The sequence below is a fragment of the Amblyomma maculatum genome, chromosome 11 (assembly GCF_055883805.1).
Source record: "Amblyomma maculatum isolate TAMU_Amacu chromosome 11, ASM5588380v1, whole genome shotgun sequence".
Classification (NCBI taxonomy): domain Eukaryota; kingdom Metazoa; phylum Arthropoda; class Arachnida; order Ixodida; family Ixodidae; genus Amblyomma; species Amblyomma maculatum.
Window position 1 is genome coordinate 37,452,340 of NC_139354.1, and position 24,981 is coordinate 37,477,320.

The following is a 24,981-nucleotide window of genomic DNA, read 5'->3' on the forward strand; positions in this document are numbered from 1 at the left end:
TGTTTAACGCCACATCAGCTGTCACTGAAATTTGCATTACCACAAGGGTGTAAGTGATTGACGAAATTTTCAATTTGCATTACCACAAGGGTGTAAGTGATTGACGATATTTTCCATTCAAAAGCTCCTGTCCCGTTTGCCTCTTCTTCATGCCTTCGTCTTGAATCTAAAATAGTGTAGACAAATGTAGTTAAGCTGCATGCTGGTGTCCATAAGGAAAGACCATGGATAGATGAACACAACAAGGCATCACAGCATACAGTGAAGTGAGGCTATGTGGAAATATGACTGCTCGTTCTCCATGCCCTGTCTACACTGTTGAGACATTCAACTATGACTTCTGTATACCTGTTGTCCAAAGAGAGTATGTTATTGAAACAGACATCGGCTATATAAGTTATTCTGGAAGGGGGTGTGGAGATGTAGTTTTTTCAGAAATGTGCTTTTGTGGTCACATCAGACTAAAGTGGGATGCACTGAAGGATATGAAGTACAGCTACCCTGCTGCAGCTTTACTGAGCATGGAAGGGTGAGGAACACTGTCCTGCAAGTACTACATTGAAAAATGAAAGTCGACAGTAAATTGAGAAGTGATAATTCTATTCAAACACATTGCTATGCGGAAGTTGTGAAACGTACACGATTATCAACAAGCAGCAGTGAAAGCCAGTGTCCACACCTTCAGCACGGTGCACTCTTACGGCATAGTTTGCCTTTGGTGACATCCAGCCTCTGTGCTACTCGCTGGCCTATACTGCCGGTGGAGTTGGGATGCCCTGTGGCTTCCCTTCCTCGGTAGCCTTCCTGTCCTCGGTGAAAACCTGCAGAAAACATAATAGCATGATTTTTGAGGAAAGGAAACAGTACCTGTTTTGTTTTTTGGTGGACAAGTACTATTACAAAGGAAGCAGAAACACCTTATGGAGTTCTTATCACCATTACTCCTCAATGTAGTTGTGATGAGGCTGCCAGAGGAACTGAATAGTGGTTTTAAACGTGCCTTATACACAGACAACATAAGCATATGGCAAAATGAAGGATCGGTGGCGTAGTCTTGGTCAAAAGTCCTGAAGCTAAAGGATTTTTGCCTCGAGCCGCAAAACGAAGCCACTATGGCGCCAATAAAGACTATTGGGCCATGAAGTACTTTGAGACTGTTTCTTGCTGTGATAAATAATTTCCTAGCAATTGAAGTTCCATTTGGCCTTCAGTGATGGCGTGGACGGCTCCATTTTGCTGCTTACACAAAAATCCTCTGACTTCAGGACTTATGGCCAAGACATGCAGAAAGAGCTACAACAAGGGGTTGTGCAAGTGCAGAAATATGCAGAAGGATTCGTGCTTAAATATTTGCCAGACAGATGGGAATTCCACATTGCATATAAGAACCCTCTGGAAACAAACTTGGCATATATAGCAAGCAGTGTAGGGAATGACACAATGAAGACCTCCTCATTGGGAATGTAGTTTTGTCTTTCCAGTGTTACAGAATCTGATAACTGTGGCCTAGATGCTAAAAGTGATGCGAATAAGGCAGGCAGCTCAAGGTGAAAGGAGACATGACAAGCTTAGCACAGGCATTCAGGACAGCTTATCACATGATGTAATATGGTGTTCCTCAGCAGAACGAAAATGAAAGGCACAAATCAGAAAAGCTTACAAAGATTTTATACACCTAGCATCACAAACCATTAAACTGTTAAAGAAAAATTTAAATTATTCTTAAACTAATTTAATTCAATAAATAAATTACACTTAATTTTGTTTTTGCCGCGCCTCAATGATTTCATGCGGCATACCGGCACCGTAACAACGCCGTCTGCGTGCAGGTGGCCGCAGTATGATTTCCTGTATAACGCGTGCAGACGGCCTAGGAAGCGTCAGACGCCGTCCGGCAATTTCGCCGAGAATGACCGTACTGAGCACAAAATGTGCACATGGGGACGTGTAGGACCTCGGCCACCTGCACCGGGGACCAACCGATGTTTATTCGTCCTTTTGTAATAATTTTTTGGACACCCCCCCTCTGGTCCTAACTTCGCTCGGTAACTGGGGGTGCCCAAGAAATCTCTGCGCACTACTCCGGCCATTTCTATCCGACCGAGAGGTGGTTTTCTGCTCACAGGCGGGAGACGCGGTTGCGATTAATTAAATACTTTAATTGGTTAATTAAATTAAATTTAGTTACTTTCTTCCTTAACTCGCATACCGTGCATCACAAGTAGCTGTCCAGCACATCATAAGCCTTACATTATAAGCCCTGTAGCTCGAAGAAATCCGGCACATTTTGTTCCGTACGGAACCGAAACTGAGCGTTAGAGAAGTCCAGGAAGATCGATACAGAAGCGGCGTCCAGTCCGGTGATGACTGAGGCAGTGGCTATGCCAGTAGATCATTCTTTACCAACTGCGTATTCGTTATTTTTAACAGGGCACGTCACAGCAGGGCAGGTAGTTCGAATTTGGCGCGTGTCACTGTTACGTCATCACTGACGTCACGCTCAGTTTCGGTTTCTTGCAGGAATAAAACGTCGGATTTCCAGGCGCTGCAGGGCTTTAGAGAAGTTTTTCTTCGTTTCAAAAACTGATATGGCGTCGTGCGTCTTGTTTCCGGCTTCAAACTTCTCATTGAGACTAATTACCGTCGAGCTGGGACCATTAAAAACCTAATTAGTGTCGTTTAAATAATCAGCTACATAGATGAGTTTCTCAGCATGTATTGCCCCTTCCAAGTATTACAACATACGTATTTCCATAATGAGGCAGAACAGCGAAAGCTAGATAAGGATAAGAAAGGAACAGCGCTGTACGCGTCTCGTCATTCCTTTATCGGCCTTGTCTGCCTTGTGATGAACCAAGTAGCCCAACATGTGTTGTTCAAGACCATTCTTCTAGATCGAGAGGAAAGCGTCTTCTCCGCAATTTCCCCACTGCTTGCACTCTGATCAAACTTCTGACAAACGCTCCGTTTCTAGGACATTTTTAGTACAAAGCACAGTGCGTGGGCCAGAGCTGATTGGCTTCGTAGCCAAGCCATAGAACATTTTGCCTGAGCAATCGAAAAGCCTCCATGATTAAGAGAGCATTGAAACAGACTGTGTAAATTTTTAAAATGCAGTCTATCAGGCCTTTTTGTGCATTCATACAGAGCGCACATTTTATATTTACGTTTTATATGCATTAACAAATCAACTTTGAAGAGAGCGAACTGACTGTATACACACAAAAGTTAAAATTGCAACCATTTAAATAAGGCGAAAAATAAATCAAGTCAAATTCAAGTCAGCCGTTTTGTCGTCAGTGTACTCGATAGAACCTAAAGACACCTAAGGTACTCTATTACGGTTGCGCTGAGATCGACGTGTTATATTTGTATTTGATCCTTGTTAGCAGTGTGCAAAGTTATCTTCGGAAGCATTTTTTTTTTAATTTTTTTTTGGCCGACAACACAGCTTGTTCTCATCCAATCCGCCTTTTGCGGGAGGAGGTGGAGCCATCATGCGGGAGCGGCGAGAAATGCATTGGACGGCAGTGTAGCAGACGACACGAAAGCGCACCGGAGGTGTCACCCACACCCATGAAGCTGATGGGTACGCATCCCCATCCTGCTATGTTGGAAAACAATTATTTTAATAAATCAATCTAGAGCACGTTTCAGTCAATAGAATCGGATTATTTAATCACGGCACAATTCTAATTTTTTCGCGGTGTTTTTAGGTTCTAAGATTCGAAATACGAATATATGCTCTGGTACAGTACTGAGGCTATGTGCGGTCCAATTCGGATTCAACCACGCCGCGGTGGCGCTCGACTGCTATGTCCAAGAATGCGGGAACGAATCCCGGCCGTACCGGCCGCTTTTCGATCGAAGTTTAACTCCAGGTGGCCGAAATTTTTGGAGCTCTCCACTACGGCGCAGCTCATAGCATGAGCCACTTTAGGACGTTAAACCCCATTGACCAAAGCAAACCAAACAATCGACTTCAGACGGCAAAGTTTTGCTTTTTGGAATGCCACCTAGAGGTATGTATATACCTCTAGAGCTAATAGCCCTGTGGGAGCGGCCTCGCACTGCCGCTCCCACAGGGCTAATGCGAAGCGCACACAACAGTCCAGCGAGCAATATTGCGACGCTGAGAAAAGTCCTTTTTCGATAGGTATGTACCTGGACCGTGACTTTCTGGATGAAGGACAACAGCTTATTCCAAGCCCTGACCGCGGCCGGGCTCATGCGCGAGCGCAGCTTGTCCTGCATGACCTCAACGAGGAGCTCCGCCATGTTGGCGTAGTGCTCGGGTCCTATGGGCCTCCGCAGGTGGTTGCGGGCGTTCTTCTTCACCAGCTCCTCCTGGGGGCAAATGAAAGCGTCGTCCAGAATTAACGAGGCCGCGGTGTTCTGCTTTCGGTGGCAATTCACTTTTTCTCTTGTCACAGCTTTGCGCATGCGCGCCGGCGAAGCTACTGCACACACGGGCTGGTTGGCCGCAGACGCAGCCGATAGAGACTGACATTGAAATGAAAAAAAGTCGGGGCGAGCATGGTCATAGAAAGTAAAAGCCCTACGTCCAGTCAGTTCGTGGCCATGTCAGCTGCCAGCATACCGCCAGCCAGCGCCACGCTCGAGATTTTTCGATCACTACGCCAACGCCGGCGCCGACGGTGGATTTTCGGTGAAGGGGGCCTATAACGCTATAGCGTTTTAAAGGAGAGTATCGGTTAACGTGCATGCATGTTCCGCGGCGCACGGTGATATCAACTCGGAGCGCTCACACGCGGAGCGACGAAACGGCAGAAAGCAGCTTGGCGCTCGCCGCTGCAAACGCCCGCGCCAAGCGGAGTGCCGACGCGAGCACTAACGTGATAACACATGCCGGAGAGGGAAAAAGAGTGTAAGGAACGATTTTAAGCCCCGCTTTAACCAAATCGTAAGGGCGTTTCTACGTGATCTAGGAGTAGCGTATCTTACTATATGGGACTCGAGGTAAAACGTTCTGACGCGCTAGTTGGTACACTATCTTTAGGAAGTGGTGTGTGCTGAAACGACCACAGGAAAAACGGAGAGCGCTTCTGTCCTACCCACTTCCCGCTTTTTCTGCGATCGTATTTTCAACGCACAGCACTTGCTTAAGGGATTAAAAGCTCCCGGACGCTTCGATTTCCGTCTCGCCCTCCCATCTCAAAGAAACTACCCGAGTTGCTTGCCAACACGACCACGGGATGCGGTGTTGTGACATCACATAAGTTGACACAATTGACTCGCCAACCAATCAATGCCCACCATGTCGCCTATCAATTTCCACCTGTGGGAGGTATGCTCGCTATTTTCAAGGCGAAAGCCTATAGTTGTCTTATTAGCAATTAATTTCCTGTGGTCGCTGCATGGCTAGAGAGAGACCTTATGGCGTCTGACGCTAGAGCCAAGGAATGTATACTAGGGACCATTTCCTATAGGGAGTGTTTTTGTCCTACTTTCAGGTCAGAAGAAATTAGTCGGCGGCGGAGCGAGCGAGTAGGTGCCTCTAATAAGTGCAGTGTCCAGAAAAGGGCGAGGAAGCCTAGGGAAGGACATGATGGCATGCATGACAGGCATAATCTCTAGAGTAGCAATGGGGGCACGATTTCTGCATGTGCCGCGTGTTTAAAAGGAAGTGTATGTACGAAGGTATGTAGATTACATATGGCGCTGAACCTGTGTGAACCTGTTTCCGACGTCGCTGTAATGCTATACGGTATGCGTGGATAAAGGAGGATATTGATGGTCTGCTTGCGCTTCCCTATTAAAATTTTCATACCAGGGGCTATATAACGGAGTAGAGGGAAGAACCGCATGTTTGATAGTAAGAGGTGAAGAAGACTTTTCAGTAGGTAGGTTCACATAGAAGCGAATCCCCCTACACAGTGCTGGACAGTCAATCCAGCTGTCTTTCTCTCTTTGGAGGGTGAGTAATGTGGAAAAGGCAAGACAGAGGGCCGTATCGTAGCCTCTTGATTGAAGTGTCAATAATCAGTTTAAGGGGGGGCTTGGTAGAGGCTGCTCAGCGCTTATTAATGTTTTATAACCTGCTGTTGTGTTATTTAAGAATACGGAAGTACAGTCTTTGTCAAAAGTGTGGAGCCCAAGGGGTCTGCTTCTGAGCCGCTTCGTGCGGCTTGTAATGCATGTCCAGTGTTTCGAATCTCTTGATGGTAAGATTATGTTTTGTCCTACCCTCTCTAATGGGAACGACCTCCACTAACGCTAAATCAGTGTCGTTACGCGGCTCAAAAGCAGACCCCCTGGGCTCTATACTTTTGACAGAGACTGTACATATAACATTTTGCTTAGTACTGGGGTGTGTACTGACTGTCTTAGTTTTTTGCAGTCTGGCTTGGCTTTTAAGAATTCGCCAGACCAAGTTAGTAACAAAGCGGTAGGTGCTGATTGCCACATTAAAATGAATTAATGAGATGTTTTATGAATATAGATGCCTAGAACTCTGCATGAAAAAAATTAGAGGGGTTCAACGCTGTTGAACCGAATGTGGAGCGAAAGCGGCTGCGGAACCAGAGTACCCAACTGCGAAGCCAACTGCCGGCGGCTGCGTTTCGATGAAGGCGAAATTGAGAGGCGTCCGTGTGCTGTTTGATGTCAGTGCACGTTTAAGATCCCCAAATGGTCGAAATTATTCCGTTACAGGCAGAATCTACTTTAATGTCCTGCGCATGCAATGCCCGCAGGCGCTATCCTGCTCCACTTGGTCAGCTCTTCGCGGCAGCGCGCGCATGCGCAGTGCGGAAACTGCCCTTCTCTCCGCGCCGCTACCCTCCTGTGGAACGGCGGAACACCTGTGGAATGGCGCAGCTGGTTTCCATGGTTACAGAGCGAACAAAGTAGCGGCTTTTGCCACGCATGGTGACCTTGGCTTTACATGGAGTAGTGAAGTAAAAAAAAAAAAAAACCTGTAGGATAGGATGATTTACTAACTGAAGGGATATGTGATGATGGACAGATCTACTTTGATGTTAACATCCCAAGGTGACTTGTACTATGAGGAACGCCGTTATGCGCCGTAGTGAAGGGCTACGGTTGCTACGGTCACCTGTATTTCTTTAGCGTACACTAATGTCGCACAGGACATGGGTGCCTTGTGTTTCTGCTCCGTCCGCAGCCGATGCGGTCGGGATCGAGTGCAGGTCGCTCTCCTCAGAAGTGGAGGTCCCTGAGCCAGCGCGGAGCAAGCCATTGGTTATGGGCCACAGTCTTCACGTGCGAGTATAGGGCTTGCGGAGCGAACATAAGACAAGATTTAGAAGCATGGTTTTTCTACGTGTCGAATGAATAAACGATTCCCATCGACAGGTCTATAACAGATGACAGAAAAATCCGCAGTTGCTTAGAAAGTTAACATGTCCAAGAAGGCTGGACTTGTGTCTTTCCTTTCTCTTCAAGTGCTATAGTAACAAACGTCTCGCTTGACTACGACGACGGGGCATATGGAGGCGCCTGCGTACCAGGATGTCGTTGTCGTCCATGCTCTCGATGATGGCCGTGATGAAGTAGAAGACGGCCAAGGCGTGGGCCTTGACACGCACGTTCTGGGGCATCTCCTCCAGAGGCACGTCCTTGAAGGTGGGGAACATTCGCTGGTATTCCGGGTATCGGGCGAACAGAGCCACGAACAGCGACATGGAATTGCCCCGCATCTGGAGCCCGTCGAGGAAGAACAAGGAGACAAGGACACACCAGAAACTCCTGCGTTGACAATTAAGCTTTCCCACCGGGTGAATCACTGTGGCGGTCAATGTTATTTTATATATGCGCATAAAACCGAAGAAAGCAAGACGATAGACTGTTTTAATGCGCTCTTGTCTTTCTAGCGTATAAGGCCATGATCAATACCTCATGCAAAGGACAGTGGCGAACGTTTTGGGTTCTGCGTTATCGTTATGATAAAACATCACTGGTTTACCTCAATTTGTCCCCCATAATGCGAAGAGTGGGAAACATCCCCGTGTATTAAAACCCTCTACTCTTTGAACAGAGAAGAATAGGACATGTTTAGGCGGGGACACGGGTTTAGGCGTAGACGAGAAAATAAAAGTTTCTTGAACTAAGGGAAGAATAGGGAAATTGTAATTAGTACAGATAATGTCATTTCGATGTCGCCAGAGTGCAGTTTAGTCAAAAAGCGCCGTGAGAAAGATATTCCTTCCACGCGACGTTGGGTCAAATACTTTTCTCGAGCATTTCTAATCCGGGAAAGCTCAGCACCAATCAAGAGGAAAGCCTTAACTAACTGCTGGGCACTGGGTTCGAACCTTGTACCTTTCACATACGATGCTAATGCTAAAACCAGCAATTATTTCGACTCGGTGGTGGCTTTTTGATACGTGTAATAGTTACTGTTCATTATCGGCAGCGTTTAAAACGTAAATACTGCCTGGGCAATACTGAAGTTAAGGTATAATTTTACGGCAGTAAAAGAAACAATCGCACGTCTTCAGGAGACAATCGATCGATCTCCTTACGTCGGTGTCTTAGCAATCCCACCTCTCTTGTTCCTTGAACTTTCTTTAAGGATAATAAAATGAAAATTGGGGGCGCTCACGTCTCGCCGAATCATGGCCCAAGTGTCGATGATGCAGCTCTTGTCGCGGCTCGTGAGTCCTGACACGGGGTCCGGCACAGCTTTCTCGGAGCTGCCCAGAAGCCAGCGGAGTATAAGGGATGACTCTTCCTTGCTCCTCGACTCCGGACTATTCGCCATCAGATTCGAAGGGACGGGCACATGAAATGTAACGCGCACGACGACAATGGCAGTTCTTCTTCCTTGTTATCTTCTTCTACTAAACTCGTAGAACATACGCTGAAAGGTGCTGAGGACGGAAGGTGTTCCGGCGTTGCATGGCATAATCGTAAACGAACAAGCTCATCACACTGCTTACTGATGCGAAATGACATGCTTCCCATTCAATAAAGGACATTCAGTCAATCAAATCTGTTAAAGATTTCCCGCCCGGACAAAAACAATTTACCGGTCTCTTTAAGCTTTCGACTGCGCGAGAAACCTTAGAAGGTACGCTCCATTTCCTTCCCTCCGAGACGCCAGGCTGCCGTCGCAGGACAGGACAATAAGATCTATTTTTAACACAACATTAAGGGCCCCGTTCAGCGAAAACATTACTAGGGACTTCAGCGACTACAGTAGTGAAAGACAAAAACCTGAGTGCCACACTCTGCTACGCAACCATGGCAGTATTTATTTATTTATTGGTTATTCAATGAATTAATTAATTTTTCGTTAATAAGTGATTCATTGGCATATGGCCATTTACGGCACGCATTCGCGCATACTGTGGTGGTGCTCTGTGATTGGTCGAGACTTCTATGACGTCATCCCGCCTCAGCCAATCAGAGCCGCCACAAAAGGGGGACACATTTTGTCTACGACAGTATGAGCCATTAAAGGCTTTCGCCTTAAAATCAGGCGTCGGCGGCTGTCCTCCAGCGTTGGCGTTGTAAACGAAAAATCACGCGCATGACGCTGGCAGGCGGTAGCTGGCAGCTGACATGAGCACGCACTGACTGGACGTAGGGTTGACTGATGATACTTTTGAAAGGAACTGTCAGGAGCTCCCCTTTATATAGGTGGGTGGTATCAGAACCAGCCTGCAAGGTGACCTTTGCATTCATGTGGATCCAAGGCCACGAATCACTTTCATACGGCTGTGGTGAAGCGGGGCTTTATATGTGGGCTGGCAGCCTATACGCTATCGCCCCCCCCCCCCCCTTTTTATTGCTGAAATTGGGATTCAACTACATGAATCAAGGCGGAACAGGCAAAAGGTGTATCAGAAAGCCTTACATAGGCCGGTCCTTCTTAAAGGGCATTACAAGCATTGGGCAGATTTCAAAGCAAAAATTTACAAGAAATGAATATACAAAATGAAGCTGTCTACACCAGCGTGCTTATACATGACATCATGTGAAAGCAAAAAAAGAAAAAAAGATTTATGGCAGGCATGTATAAAACATTTAAACAGCATTAGAAGTAAGTGTACGTATTCCGTGCGTTGTACCATATGCTGCACAAGGGTGATGCAGTGTACGTATTGTATTACTAGTCTGACATATTTTCCACCGCCAAAGAAAAAAGTTGTGTGTAACAGTTTAGAACCATTGGGATTAGATGCGTAAGCATTTGATGTCAATAATTTGCATGGGATTTGTGAGGCTGAAACTGTGAACTTCTAAAATTATAGACTGTGGTATTTTTGCCACATATTCCTTCTGTCGTTAACTGCAACCGTTAGGCTCGCTAATCTCTCTTCGAGTTGAGTCAATGTGAGACATTCTCGTCCCCTTGCTTCAGGGCTGTTAGAGCGAAATAAAATAATGGCCGTGTACTGTGCGGTGCAGTATATGGGACATCATGGGGTCGGAACTTAATAGGGAGCCGCACCCTACGGCTTCCGTTTTCTTTCACCTATGCCATAGTTCGTTCGTTTCCTGCCTGTTCTGTACAGGGATTCATGCGTAGTGTTTGTTGCTGCTAGTTTACTTTGTCATACCAACTGTTATCAACATTAGTCGAATGTGCTCATCCAGCCATGCCTCTCCACAAATTCATCTTGCGTGTGATTGGCGCTCGGCCGGGTCATTGATATCCCTACTGAAAAATCAAATGCTCTACGGGGCAATAACCTCATAAAATCTTATTTCATCGCATAGAGTCTCATACGGTCACATCATTATCATAAAATATCGTACATAATTATGATAATGCACAAGAAACTATGAGAACTTGTGCAATTATATGCGACTTGTACGTGACTTCTTATGTGAATTGAGTGAGATTGTGTGAGAAAATGTGAGGTTATTGCCTCATACAATTTTTTCAGTAGGGATAGCAACTGTCACGGCAACCCTTTCCGGGCCACCGAAACGGCCCTTTTTCTTCTCTTGCCCGCCATTTCCTTGTACGGCATAATACATGCGCGTGCGTGAGCATGTGTCTGTGTGCGTGCGTGTGCTTATATATAGTGAGGCAAAAACGAGCGTCGTACACTTTCGCATGACGATTAGTTTAACCATAATCAAATCAGTCTAACAGCATGACGCACACGTCATGTGACTTTCTGGCTGTGATCAAGCGGCGCTGCTCGCTAGAGTCACTGCTCGCAGCTCAAGCTATGAGTCACTATATAGGCCCAGTAACTCTACTCAAGTCGAGGTGAAAGTCACGTGACATGCGCGTCACGCTGTGACGACGTTTTGATGAACGTCGCTGAGCGCGCTCCTCAGACGCGCCGTTTTCGAATCGCGCCAGAAATGGTCCAAATTGAACAAGCCGCGGTGCTAAAGGCAACTGCAATTTTTAAATCTGAAGATTGATACAGTCATTAATAATTCCAAGCAACAAATCTCTAACTGCCGCTAGGCACGTAAATTTTATCTATAATATTTCGAAGTTAAATATTAAAACATCGTCCACTACTATAGTTGATTTTGTTCGCTGCTTCTGTCACCAATAGTATTTGGTAGCAAACGTCATCCTATTGCCTAAAAACTATTTTTAAACATTATTTGTGGACTTTGCTGAAACACCTGGTATATCACGCTACTCTGATTCTTTACCTCAGTAAATATCTTGAACTGATAATACCCCAAAAGTTCTCGATGAATTTCCCGTTACCCAGCGGTAATCACCCTGCAAGTTTTTTTTTTCTCTTTTCTTGTGGCGAAAGCAGTAATGAGTTTGAACAGGGTTCTAGGTAGTTGCGGTCGCGCTTACCCTGTGTTATTCTCGTTCTGCTTTCAATCAGCCCAGAAAGCCTCAAAGTCCGAAAGAGCGCCGAGTGTTTACTTCCTAGCAGCGTTCCCAACGAGTTATCAGCGTCCCTGGCATTGACCGACAGCCGAGATCAGAGGACTGAAGGGCGCGCGCTCGATATCGCAGTATTCTCGAACCGCCTCTTCGCTGCAACAAAAAAGCGCTTCTTATCGCTGAACTCTCTCGAGGACAGTGAGGCCCAACGAAGTATTAAGGCGAAAGCCTTTAATGACTCATGGTTGTCGTGAACAAAATGTGTCCCGCTTTTACGTCGGCTCTCATTGGTCGATGGGGGATGACGTCATAAACCTCTCGACCAATCAGAGCGCCGTCACGGTATGGGCAGTTAACAAGGCAAAGCTATAATGATAGTCACTAATTAGTGAAAGTTGTTTAGAACGGAAGCGCTAATTAGTCAAAGGTAATTTGTACTTAATCACTAACTAGTCAGAATTTGATTAGTACTTACTCACTAATTACTCACCGATTTACCAAAAGTTTATCAGCACTTAATCACTAATTAAACTCTAATTAGTAAAATAATTAGTACTTAATCACGGAGCAGACCTCGAAAGCAACAAGGCGCCGTAGGCGCCGTGCCAAGCATAGTTAGTTGAATAAATGCACTAATAGAATGTGAAACAGTAGTCACTCACTTTACTCGTAGCAGCAATCATCGCACCAGCCGTAGCAGTTGCGCAGCAGAATGCACCACTATGAATTCGCCTTTCCCTACTTTAGCTCGTGAAGTACCTCGTAAATTTTCCTGAAACGTACGGTCCCAAGTTGCTCCTTCCCCTCCTGTTCTCCAGGCTCATATACCACGATCGCCGTCTCCCCTTTAATCTTGTCTCTCCACTGGCTGGTTGATAGACTAGTGCATAAGGCATGGGCATGCTTAGTCAGTTTCTGAACAAATTATACATGAAAATGATGAATCTGGGTGGTCCTTGTACAGGGTCGTTCACTTCTAGCTATAACAAGGTCACCCGGCCTCGCAATAAAGATAAGAGTGAGGTGAATCGGAGCCCCACCTGTGGGTCCCTCTGTGCGTGTATTGCTTTGCTTCGATATGCGCCTGCGTTGGCGTAGTGTTGCTTTGAAAGCCGTGGCCGTGTTGTAGCTAGAAATGGACGGCACTGTACATGAGTTCGTTTTTTTTTCTCCGCTCGCGGCCTGGAAAGCAACTCTTTCCAATGGCCTGCTCACAGAAAGTGAGTGCGTGCTTATACATAACAGTACTCATTGCAGTAGCACTGGTAGCACTAATGTAGGGGTAATAGCAACATCACCAGTAGGGATGGGAGTAGTATTGGAAGTAGGTAATGGCAGCAGCGGTAGTGATGATAGTCCATCTAGTAGTAGTAGTAGTGTCAGCACTACAAGTAGTAGCGGTTGAAATAGGAATGTTGTTACCGTTCACTATCCAGGGTAGAACGGAAGAAATAAGATGGCCACGCAGTATGAAAGAGTACTGAACAATGGTAGAGGGGGAACCTGGGTTCGCAAGCCGAGCCAACGTTTCGACAAGTGTACTGGTCTTCGTCTGACCATTAGGATCATAACTGGCAGATGTTTAAATACTCGTTTTGTTACGAAGAACAAAAGCCAGGGAGGGGAGAGGGAGGGAGAGAAATAAAGAAGCAGTGCAAGGAATGAAAGAACGCTGTCGTGACGCTGGGGCTATGGCGACCCGGCCTTCACTTGGTAGCGTGCAGAGACTCCGGGTTGAAGAAGGACTGAATCTTTGAAGTTGGTAAAATATGTACAAGCAGGTTTACTGGCACTTTGAGAAAACGTATTTACAATATTTACACGAAAAAGAAGGGTACATCAGCAAAATGGCAAGCGTTAAGGGTTCATAGCGAGAAGCGACTGGATGAGCCGTTTACCCAGGGCTCAGAGCGACATTTCGTGCTCTGCAGCGTCCTTAAAAACCCCCTATGTCCAGCCCCTCTCTGAAGATGCTGACCAACCAAATCCAGGGCACGCCCCTCAGGTATCGGCATCCAATCGAACACATCACTGCACTGATGGTCTGAAGCACTGACTGGTCCGGCATTCATTCGTTGGGCGTGATCACTTGTTGGCGGGAAAAGCTTGGGAACGAGAGGAGAGGAGGTACATTTCTATTCTTCAGCAAAGAAACCACAGGCTGGTTCTGACAAGGGGTTTTACTTCTCAGAAACCCGAGTGCACGTGGCGCCGCATAGGGCTCCCAACATGGTCCCTTTTCGACAATTGCAAATCTTTCCTGCATCCCCGGGAAATCACTTAATGGCCGTATGAGTCATGCTCCTTTCTTGTCCTGCACGTCAGCGGACATGTCACTCTGTCGTCTCCTTTGGATAGGAGGCATTCATCACTGGAGGATAGCACTTCTCGACTGGAAGGGTGAACAAAAGAAAGAAAGCACTTCCTGCTATTTCCCTCAGGGGGACGTTTCTTTGTGTTTTTCCAGACGTTCTCTTGACAAGGTCAATTTGGCATTTGCAGGTTGTCCACAAAGCAAAACATGCTTACAAAACAGGATTCCTGGAAACAGGCTCACTTAGAGCCATTGGACCATCACCACATATTCACAAAACTTATCCATGCCCACAGGCGAACAATAGAGCGCGCAATTGCGGATGCTTGGTCGTAACAGCCTCCTCCCCCGCCAGAAGAGTCTCGGAGGGCAGCAGTCCCAGCTGCTGCATGAAGAGACGACTTAATGGCCTGCACGTGAACGCTTGAAGCTCGCTGTTGCTTGTCGCGTTGTCTTGATTGTTGTAGGCCAAATTGCTCGAGCTGTCTGAAACTCAACCACATGTCGAAGCAAGCACTCGGCTCCCGTCTGAAGAGACCAGGTTAAAAGAAAACTGCCATTGTTGTTCGAGAAAAGCCCACTCTCAAGACGTTCAGGACCCACGTATTCCTAGAAAACCAAACGTGCTGCTTTACATAGTCACACATATACAAGCGCACGAAGAAAGAAAAAAAAAACCTGATTATCAATTTGGATACATGGTGAGGAACATCTCGGACCGCTTAGAAAGAGCGGCTAAGCGCGTCCGCATTCCCATTTAACTTCCCCTTTTTGTATCTTATTTCAAAATTGTACTGCTGTAAAATCAAGCTCCACCTAAGAAGGCGACTGTTCTTCGATGTCGCAGTTTGCAGCCAAGCCAGGGGACAATGGTCCGTCTCTACGGTGAATTTGGCCCCTCCAAGATAGCACTGCAATTTTTGAATGGCCCATACAATGCAAGCGCATTCTTTCTCTGACGCGCAATAAGCCCTCTCTCTAGAACTCAGTTTTCTGCTCAAGTAGAGCACGGGGTGCTCATTACCGTCGTCATCTCTCTGGCAGAGAACAGCACCTAACCCTCGATCACTGGCATCACACTGGACCGTGAATTCTCGGGCATAGTCTGGAGCTCGCAATACCGGACGGCTAATCAGCACAGCCTTCAGGTTTACGAAGGAGGCTTCCTTTTGTTCGTCCCAGACTACATTTGTCGGTTCTGTCTTGCGGAGAGCGTCGGTCAGAGGGCTAGCCAAAGATGAATAGTTAGGGATGTAGTGATTGTAGTATCCCGTCAGACCCAGGAATGCTCGAATTTCCGTCTTCGTGCTCGGCCGCGGGTAGTCTGCTACCGCAGAAATCTTAATCTCGCTAGGTTTCCTGAAACCTTGACCTACATTGTGACCCAAGTAGTCCACGGTCGCCCTTGCCAGGCAACATTTCTCGGCCTTTACGGTTAGTCCAGCTTGACGCAAAAGGCTCAGTACAGCTCTTAGATGTACCATATGGTCCGCCCATGAGTCGGAAAAAACCGCAATGTCGTCTAAATAAGGCACCGCGAATGTTTCACACCCCTTTAAAACCCTATCCATGAGTCGGGAAAAACAAAATGGAGCATTTTTGAGCCCGAAACTCATCATTGTTGGCTGGTAGCTGCCCGTCGGAGTGACGAAAGCCGCGTATCTGCTGGCGCGTTCAGTGAGCGGTACTTGCCAGTATCCTCGAGTAAGGTCCAGCGTAGTCACATATGCCGCTCTACTGACCTGTTCTACTCTCTCCTCAATATTCGGAATAGGATACACTTGATCCCTGGTGAGAGAATTTAGCTTTCGGTAGTCTACCACAGGCCTAGGGTCTTTACCTGGAGCTTCTACTAAGATCATAGGCGAAGCATAATCGCTTTCCGAGGGTTTTATTACTCCTAATTCCAGCATGCGAGTTACTTCCCTATCCAGAATTTCTCTTTGCCTTGGAGAAAATCGGTAGCACCTTGATCGCACTGGCACGTCTGAAGTCAGCTCAATATCGTGCTCAGTCAAATCAGTCCTGCCTGGCCTGTCCACGAAGCAGGCCTCAAACTCTGTTATTATTTCGCCCAGATTGGACAGCTGGGATTTCTTTAGTTCTCCTCTCTGCTCCGTCTTTTTGAGAAGCTCCTGAGCGTTGCTTCCTTTTCCGCTGAGGCAAATCAAGTTGTCCCCCATCTCCTCGGGAAGGTTTAACGTTAGATTTACCACGGCTTCCCTCTGCACATAAGGCTTCATAAGATTGCAATGATAAATGCGCACTGCTTTACGCCTATCGGGGATTTTCACTGCGTAGTTAGTGTCAGAAAGCTTTGCAACGACTTCAGCAGGTCCTTCCCACTGTACTTCGAGCTTATTCTTGGGATCATTGGCTTGCTCCATAGTTAAGTCCTCTCGGGTTCCACTTAAAAGTCTCGTGAGATTACTAGACACTGGCGGCAAGAGGTTATTCTCAAGAACGTCCTCATTCCGCGTCTCATCAAGCTCACTTTCAAGTTGACTTATCTGAGATGCCTCGCTCTCAAACTTTTCTGACCCGCTATTTTCCGCATTTACCACTGTTTTAACTGCCGTTTCCTCCGCTGTTGATTTTTCTGAAATGAGCAGTGTAGCTAGTTCTCGCGCCTTTGAACGTGTTAAGGCCTGCACATCTCTGTCTCCAAAAATCAGAAGGCAAGCTTTGACCTTCTCGTAGTTGTCCGCGTCCTCCTTGTTTAGCCGCGCGACAACCTCCGCTGCCTCGCAGGGCAGAACCGTCAATAATCTCTGAGACCACGTGTCTCGCTGGAAGGACAGTTCTTCGCAAGTTCGCTCAAAGTTACCCAGATACAGACCGATATCCCCTGATATCACATATGGCTGCATGTACTTTGACATCTTGAAATCTGCCTCCTTGTTGAGAAGAGGTACCGCTAGCTGGGGACAATTGCCCGACCTCTTGCTCAACTCTACTTCTAATTTCCGGAGCTCAATTTCTAGCTCCCGCTTTTTTGCTTCTCTCTCAATTTCACGCTCCTTTTCCTCTTTTTCCCGCTCCTTTTCTTCTTTTTCCCGCTCTTTCTGCTGTCTGAGCTGTTCCTTTTTTTGACCGATGAGGTTCCATGCTTCACTGAGCTCCTCATCATCGGCTCCCAAATCTGTGATTGCCTTTATAATCAAAGGTTTTCGTGCCAAACCACTTGTATCAATTCCCAATTCCTCACACAATAGCAACAGGTCCGGTTTCTGCAGCTTTTGTAGGTCCATGATCGCTCCGAGTGTCGGCTACTTCCAAAACAACAGTGCAAACTACCAAACCTAAAGGCGTTTCAACACTTTTTACCAGTTCTAAAATCTAACCCTGTTCTAGAACCTGGTCCACATCAGAAGAAAAGCCAAGCACTCACCCACACATGCGATCGATGTTCCGAGCTGCTCTCTTGTTGGCCGATTGTTGCGCCTGCTTGTTACTTGAGATGCCACCTCCGATCACCAGATGTTGTGGCTGGGGATTCAGATCCCAACTCCAGTCATCAGATGTTGTGGCTTGTAGCTTCAGATCCCACCGCTGGTCACCAGTTGTTGTGGCTTGTAGATTCAGATCCCACCGCTGCCACCAGTTGTCGTGACGCTGGGGCTATGGCGACCCGGCCTTCACTTGGTAGCGTGCAGAGACTCCGGGTTGAAGAAGGACTGAATCTTTGAAGTTGGTAAAATATGTACAAGCAGGTTTACTGGCACTTTGAGAAAACGTATTTACAATATTTACACGAAAAAGAAGGGTACATCAGCAAAATGGCAAGCGTTAAGGGTTCATAGCGAGAAGCGACTGGATGAGCCGTTTACCCAGGGCTCAGAGCGACATTTCGTGCTCTGCAGCGTCCTTAAAAACCCCCTATGTCCAGCCCCTCTCTGAAGATGCTGACCAACCAAATCCAGGGCACGCCCCTCAGGTATCGGCATCCAATCGAACACATCACTGCACTGATGGTCTGAAGCACTGACTGGTCCGGCATTCATTCGTTGGGCGTGATCACTTGTTGGCGGGAAAAGCTTGGGAACGAGAGGAGAGGAGGTACATTTCTATTCTTCAGCAAAGAAACCACAGGCTGGTTCTGACAAGGGGTTTTACTTCTCAGAAACCCGAGTGCACGTGGCGCCGCATAGGGCTCCCAACATGGTCCCTTTTCGACAATTGCAAATCTTTCCTGCATCCCCGGGAAATCACTTAATGGCCGTATGAGTCATGCTCCTTTCTTGTCCTGCACGTCAGCGGACATGTCACTCTGTCGTCTCCTTTGGATAGGAGGCATTCATCACTGGAGGATAGCACTTCTCGACTGGAAGGGTGAACAAAAGAAAGAAAGCACTTCCTGCTATTTCCCTCAGGGGGACGTTTCTTTGTGTTTTTCCAGACGTTCTCTTGACAAGGTCAATTTGGCATTTGCAGGTTGTCCACAAAGCAAAACATGCTTACAAAACAGGATTCCTGGAAACAGGCTCACTTAGAGCCATTGGACCATCACCACATATTCACAAAACTTATCCATGCCCACAGGCGAACAATAGAGCGCGCAATTGCGGATGCTTGGTCGTAACAACGCTTCCTTTGGTGTGAATTTCTGAGCCAGGAACGGGTGATCCCGTGGCCTGGAAAAGGAAATAAAAATTCAAGGATACTTTGCCTACTAAAGTGATGAAAGGCCAAAGCCTGAGTGCTGCATTCTGCTACGTGACTGTTGTGCATGTAGCGATGAATGCTGCTACGAGTCAAGCGAGCGACTACTCTTTCACATTCTGCGAGTGAATTTATTCAGTGAATTCTGGTTGGCAGCGATGAGATCGCGCTCCTTGTATATTGGCAGTTCTACGTTTACTGTTGTGTGGTTGATTTTACCGGGTGTGCAGCAGTAATGATTAATTAACTAATGAATTATGCAACTATCACAGCTTATTAATTATTTAATATATACAGATTAATTAGTCATTATATTTGTTGACTGATTAATTATATAGTTATCAATTAGTCCTTGATCATTGATTGGCATATGACCTATCTGACACGCCTTCTTGGAAGGGGACCGGCGTTATAAAGGCCTCTGACAAAGAATACAGCTGCAGTGAAATACTTTATCAAGAGCTTTCCGCTAGGAGGAGAGAAGGACAAACAAACAAACAGAATAATAACAAATCAGAGTAGACCATACATGCAAATCAGACATTATCTGAAGAAAAAAATTCAAGGATATTCATCTGCAGCTGTATTCCGTATCAGCAGGACCCTTTAGGTGTCGAGTCATCATCCACCTCGTAGACCAGTTTTTCCTGCTGCTACAGCTTTTTTTTTTTCTCTCTCTCTTTCTAGCCGCAAGATCACCGATTCCTGGCTCAGAAATTCACGTCCAAGGAAGAGGACAAGCTGTCGAGCTAGTTTGTTTTCCATCGATTTTTGTAGCTCGCAGCAGTGCTTCATCCTCGCCCTGCTACACGCTGCAAAACCTGATGCACACCTAAAGAAACATTCTTCCCCTCCTTGACCTGCTTATTTCTCTCCCCACTTTCCTTCCACCTCCTCCCTGTATTTTCTTCTTCGGAAGCTAAATAGTATTTAAACCGCTGACAGTGATGATCGCGCTTCCAGAGGAAGGCAAGTCCCCTTGTCGAAACATTGGCTCGGTTACGAATTGAGGCTCCCCTTCTACCCTTGTTCAGTGTTCATTCATATGCCGTTTACTAGTAATATATAGTACCAGTGCCAGTTGTAGATAGTGGCATTAATGGTGGAAAACATCATTAGCTTTCAGCCTCTAGACTGAACGGAGGCCTCGAATCTCGCTCCCTCAGACATCATTCCGCTAATTTTAACGCGATTCCGACATAAAGTTTAGTGCATGAGACGGCAGTGTTGCATGGAATTTTCACACTAAGCAGGAAAATAAATAAATTCAGGAAAACACCCGAACCTTCCTGTAGAGCGAAAAAAAAATTTGGACATACGGTCCCGTGATGTTTTAATCTGTATACCAAGAGCTTGACGCCATTAAAACGCAGAGGAGAAAATATATGTTGTACCGAATTCCGTGGTGATGTACCAAACTTTTCATAATTAGAAACACCACATTGTTTCAAACTGAGAAAGAAAGAGAGACCATTTAATGAAGAACAGATATTTTAGCCGGCGTTTAAATTTCTCTGACATGCTACTTTGTGTAGGAAGGGGAATTCGGGAGGAAAAGATGTAAAAAGAATCGTGAGGAGATTGAAAGAAATGAAGGGGGAGATAAAGTGCGGCCATTAAATGTGTTCTAAGGGGAATCGTGGAGTAATGGTATAAAATGAAATGATGAAATGCATAGTGCGATAAATGTGCTTATAGAATTCGTAGCGCGAAAAATGCCGAATGGTAACATTGAAGGTGATCTTAAAGTTTGTGTAAAAGTCCAATGTCTTTTAAGTACGTAAATAAAAAGTTCATTGCAAATATCTGTTGCCTAGGGCTGTGCTGCGGATGACTTGGGGATATGTTCAATGTATCTGATTCTGTACCACGTGGTCATAGCGGTTGTCAAAAATATGCAGCCCAGGTGTTTGCTGCGAAGCCTTTTAACGAGGCTGTTGTGAATACCTAACCTCTCGAAGGGTTTAAATCCCCCAGGTGCAGGTTGACACTCTGCACCTAGTGTGCTGTTTATATGAACCTTTGATCTGTTAACGAGGTATCTGTATCAGACATCCTACAAATGCGGAGCAGTCAGATTTGCTCTACCACGTTCTAATGACGAGGGAAAATGACACTCAAACAAAACGCTGATCCCACACTTGAAACAACGGAATGGTGCTATTACAATCGTATCGCACATCCTTTCTTTCTTCTAATCAACCTTTCAAGCAGGGTCTCCTGATCGCACTGACGCGTAAATCCGAGTTATAGAAGCTATATTTTAACACAAAATGCAATATGATACAGTTAAGAAACACATGGCACCAGGATGGAAAGGGTTGGAAAATCTACAGTTCATTGCTTTCATTTTTAGTCTTCATATTGGCGTCACTCTAATGAATGACGTAAGGGAAAAAAACTTCACCTTTCGGTGTGATTCATATTTATGGTAGGCTAGAGCTTCATTTTGTGACCAGCATCGGATGCCTTTAGGTATACCGTTAGTCAGGTCAGTCGTTCAGCCGTGTCCGACTCTTCGTGACCCTATGGATCATATCACGCCACGCTGTCCTGTCTCTCACTATCTTCCTAACATCACATAACTTCATCTGCAGCGCCTCGAGGATGCCATCTAACCATCGCGTTCCCTGCCTACCCCTTCTCCGGTGACCCTCAACCTTTCCCAACATCAAATCTTTCTCCAGCGACTCCTCTCCTCTCATCAGATGACCAAAGTAGCTGAGCTTTAACTTTAGAATTTGACCCTCCAATGAGCAGTCAGGGTTTATGGTCGACAATATCAACTGATTCTGGCAGTCCAAGGAACTCTCAAGAGTCTCCGCCAGCAACCCAATTCAAACGCGTCAATTCTTCGCGGTCAGCCTCCTTCACAGTCCAACTCTCGCATCCATACATCACAACTGGAAAGACCATAGCGCGAGTTATACGGATCTTGGTTGGCAGACTAATGTCTCTGCTCTTTACTAGGCGGTCAAGGCTAGCCATGGCTCTCTTTCCCAGAAGTAGGCATCTCCTAATTCGTGGCTGCAGTCTCCTTCCGGGGTAACCTTGGAGCCCAAAAAGAGAAAATCTGTCACAGCTTCCACTTCTTGTCCTTTGATGCTCCAGGACTTGATAAGGCAAGACGCCATGATCTTTCTCTTTTTAATGTTCAGTTTAAGCCCAAACTTCTCACTCTCTTCTTGTACGTGCATCAGAAGTCTTTTGAGTTCCACTTCACTTTCTGCCATTAAAGTGGCATCATCCGCATATCTAAGGTTGTTGATACGTTTTCCAGCAATTTTCACTCCAGCTGTAGATTCGTCCAGACCGGCCTTCCTCATGATGCACTCTGCATATAAGTTAAATAGGCAGGGCGACAGTATGCAGCCTTGCCTCACCCCTTTCTCAATAGGAAACCAATCAGTAAGACCATGCCCAGTTCTGACTGTGGCCTCTTGCCCTTCATACAGGTTCCCGAGGAGACAGATAAGGTGAATTGGAACTCTCATATCTTGGAGAGCTTGCCACAATCTGCTGTGATCTACGCAATCAAACGCTTTCGCATAATCAATAAAGCAGAAGTAAATGGGTTTCTGGAACTGTCTTGCTTTTTTCCATGGTCCAGCGAAGGTTGGCAATTTGGTCTCTAGTTCCTCTGCCCTTGCGAAACCCAGCTTGCACGTCCGGACGCTCCCGATCCACGAACTGCTGCAGCCTACCTTGGAGGATTTTCAACATCACCTTGCTAGCATGCGAAATAAGCGCGATCGTGCGGTAGTTGGAACAATCTTTGGCACTGCCTTTCTTTGGAATGGGGATGTAACTGACCTCCTCCGATCCTGTGGTCACTGCAGGGTTGTCCAAATCTTCTGACATAATGTATGCAGAATGTTAACAGCGTCATAGTTGAGGTTTTGAAGCAACTGCTGGTGGTTTAGCTACGGTTAAACCTAGTATATGTACGCGATAGCTTTGTTGACATGGTTATAAGTGATAAAGTTCTTAATTGTGGCGTCGTTTCCGTTCTTCGGCGGTCTCGGCAGCTCGTTTCGCATTCTGGCCATCTCGCTTTTGCTTTAAGACAGCAGCGATTGGCGGGCGATGTCGACTGGATGGTCGGACGCGGCTGGATTCCGTGCCATCTGAGTGCTCCGGCTTAACGTCACGTCCCTCTCCTCGGGCTCCATGCTGCAGCAATGGCCTGGCGCGCTTCGGACTCCTCTTTATGTACTCAGTCACACTCTGACGTCAATTATCACGTGACACCGAGCTATATGCCCACGCCATAGTTCTTCGCTTTGACCTTAGACCTTTGTTAGCGTTGGTTGCGACACCATAGCGACACCACGAGTGTTTCATGGTTTGACCTCTGACTCACTTGAAGGTCATATTGCTGCGCAAGGAGACACTGGTTTTACACTGCATAGTGAAACTGTCGCTTCAAAAAATATGACAAGGAAATAATAGTTGGATGTCTAGGTAAACGAACTGATTTCGAGGGTAAAGCTTTGCACTTCGGTCTGGCAAGTTGCGTTGATAACTAAATTGAACGCCAGCTGCATTTTCTTGTTTAACACAATCAATATTGAGATGGCAGGTAGTGTCACACAGTTTTTTGGAAGCCAATATTTTTTAATTACCAACAGATTTGACGGAGTAATGGTTGTGGCGGTATTAGCTTGACGCTGGCAGCTTTCCAACGTAACGAGGTATAATTAGGAAATTCGTTTAGACCTTTTTTCATATTTGCGTCAATGCTACATATCTTGTTAACGCTAGAACATTATGAATATGCTCGTATATGCTTCCGCGCCATGGACAACCGCAGGATAATAGTTTTCTCAGTAGTTATAACCAAATACGGTGGCGTCGTTCTGGCTTCGTAGCCATTACCGAAAGTAATTAATTGTTAATTTATTCCTTCTATGCACGCTTCAAGGAAAGGGGGTAAAGGGGAGGGAGAAGAAATGAAGGATATATATATATATATATATATATATATATATAGATATATCCTTCATTTCTTCTCCCTCCCCTTTACCCCCTTATATATATATATATATATATATATATATATATATATATATATATATATATATATATATATATATATATATATATATATATATATATATATATATATATATATATATATATATATATATATATATATATATATATATCGTAGGCTTAGCCATTTAACGTCCTAAAGTACCATGAAGGTTCAGCAGCATCTTGAATTTGACCTCAGTCGAAACGCGGTCGCACCGTAGGAAGCCAGAAATATGAAGAGTAACAGTGCCACGCATACCTTTAGCTGCACTGGTCATCAGGTCATCAGCCTTGTTTTGAAGGTTGTAAGCTGGATTAGTGCATCGTGCAAAATTGTCCTCGTGTTATACTATACATTGCTTACGCTTGGCAACCCTTGCATGCATATTTCATTTTGTTTTTGCTTTCGAAAATGTAATTTTATTGGGGAATCTTGGATGAGTTTCGTGCATATATGCTGTTCTCATCCCCCCCCCCCCCCCCCCTCCAATTCTGTTTTATTCTCTCATGATATTGTTTATTCCTTTCCACGTAACCCAGTGGTGAATGCCCCGGTCGATACATATTTCGCTCTTATCGGAAAATGAATTTGTTGGAACTTAGATATTGGGCATCAAGTTCGTGTTACTGTATGCATCCTTGTGGACTTTTTTCTAGGAACGCAGTGATAGTCTTAAAATAAAGGTTCACCAAGACAGCTGAAATTCGCAGACAAAAAAAGCTAATAAACCTAACATTTTCAAAAAGCTGGCGCACCTTTGCAGCGGAGCTAAACTACGGTAGTATTCGAATCCGGCTTTACTGAAATAGTTTAATTTTGTATTTTGAACTGCAGTTGCCTTGTTCGGGTTTCATAAGGCGGCGAGTCTAATTACAAGAATCAGTGAAGGATATGCCAAAATAATTTAATAATTAGAGCACCCAGGTGTGTGCATATATAAGCGAGATTTACTCCACCGATTCCTCGCAACTTCTGTCGGTCGCCTCGACTTATTTCCTCGATGCCACCATAAGATCCTCATCGTATTTTTTTTCCCCTGCACTTTCGATTTAGTGTCACACAAGCTCGACCGGCTCGACACGTTTTCACCTCGGCGACCGGCAGAGAGGACTGGCAAACCCACTCGTCTTCTGGCCCGTTGTGCACACGGTGTCTTATTCT

General features: G+C 45.8%; 1 protein-coding gene across 1 annotated transcript in view; it reads right to left on the bottom strand.

The window, feature by feature from the left end:
* Positions 1-59: 59 nt before the first annotated feature.
* LOC146173524 (globin-1-like) overlaps positions 60-24,981 on the bottom strand; it is a 40,968-nt gene continuing 16,046 nt past the window's right edge. Inside the window, exons 2-5 of the mRNA XM_084584556.1 lie at positions 7,491-7,682; positions 4,165-4,347; positions 680-821; positions 60-166 (exon numbers count right to left, since the gene is read on the bottom strand). Coding sequence (XP_084440682.1) covers positions 750-821; positions 4,165-4,347; positions 7,491-7,682 — 447 coding nt within the window. The 3' untranslated portion in view covers positions 60-166; positions 680-749. The remainder of the gene's footprint in view (positions 167-679; positions 822-4,164; positions 4,348-7,490; positions 7,683-24,981) is intronic.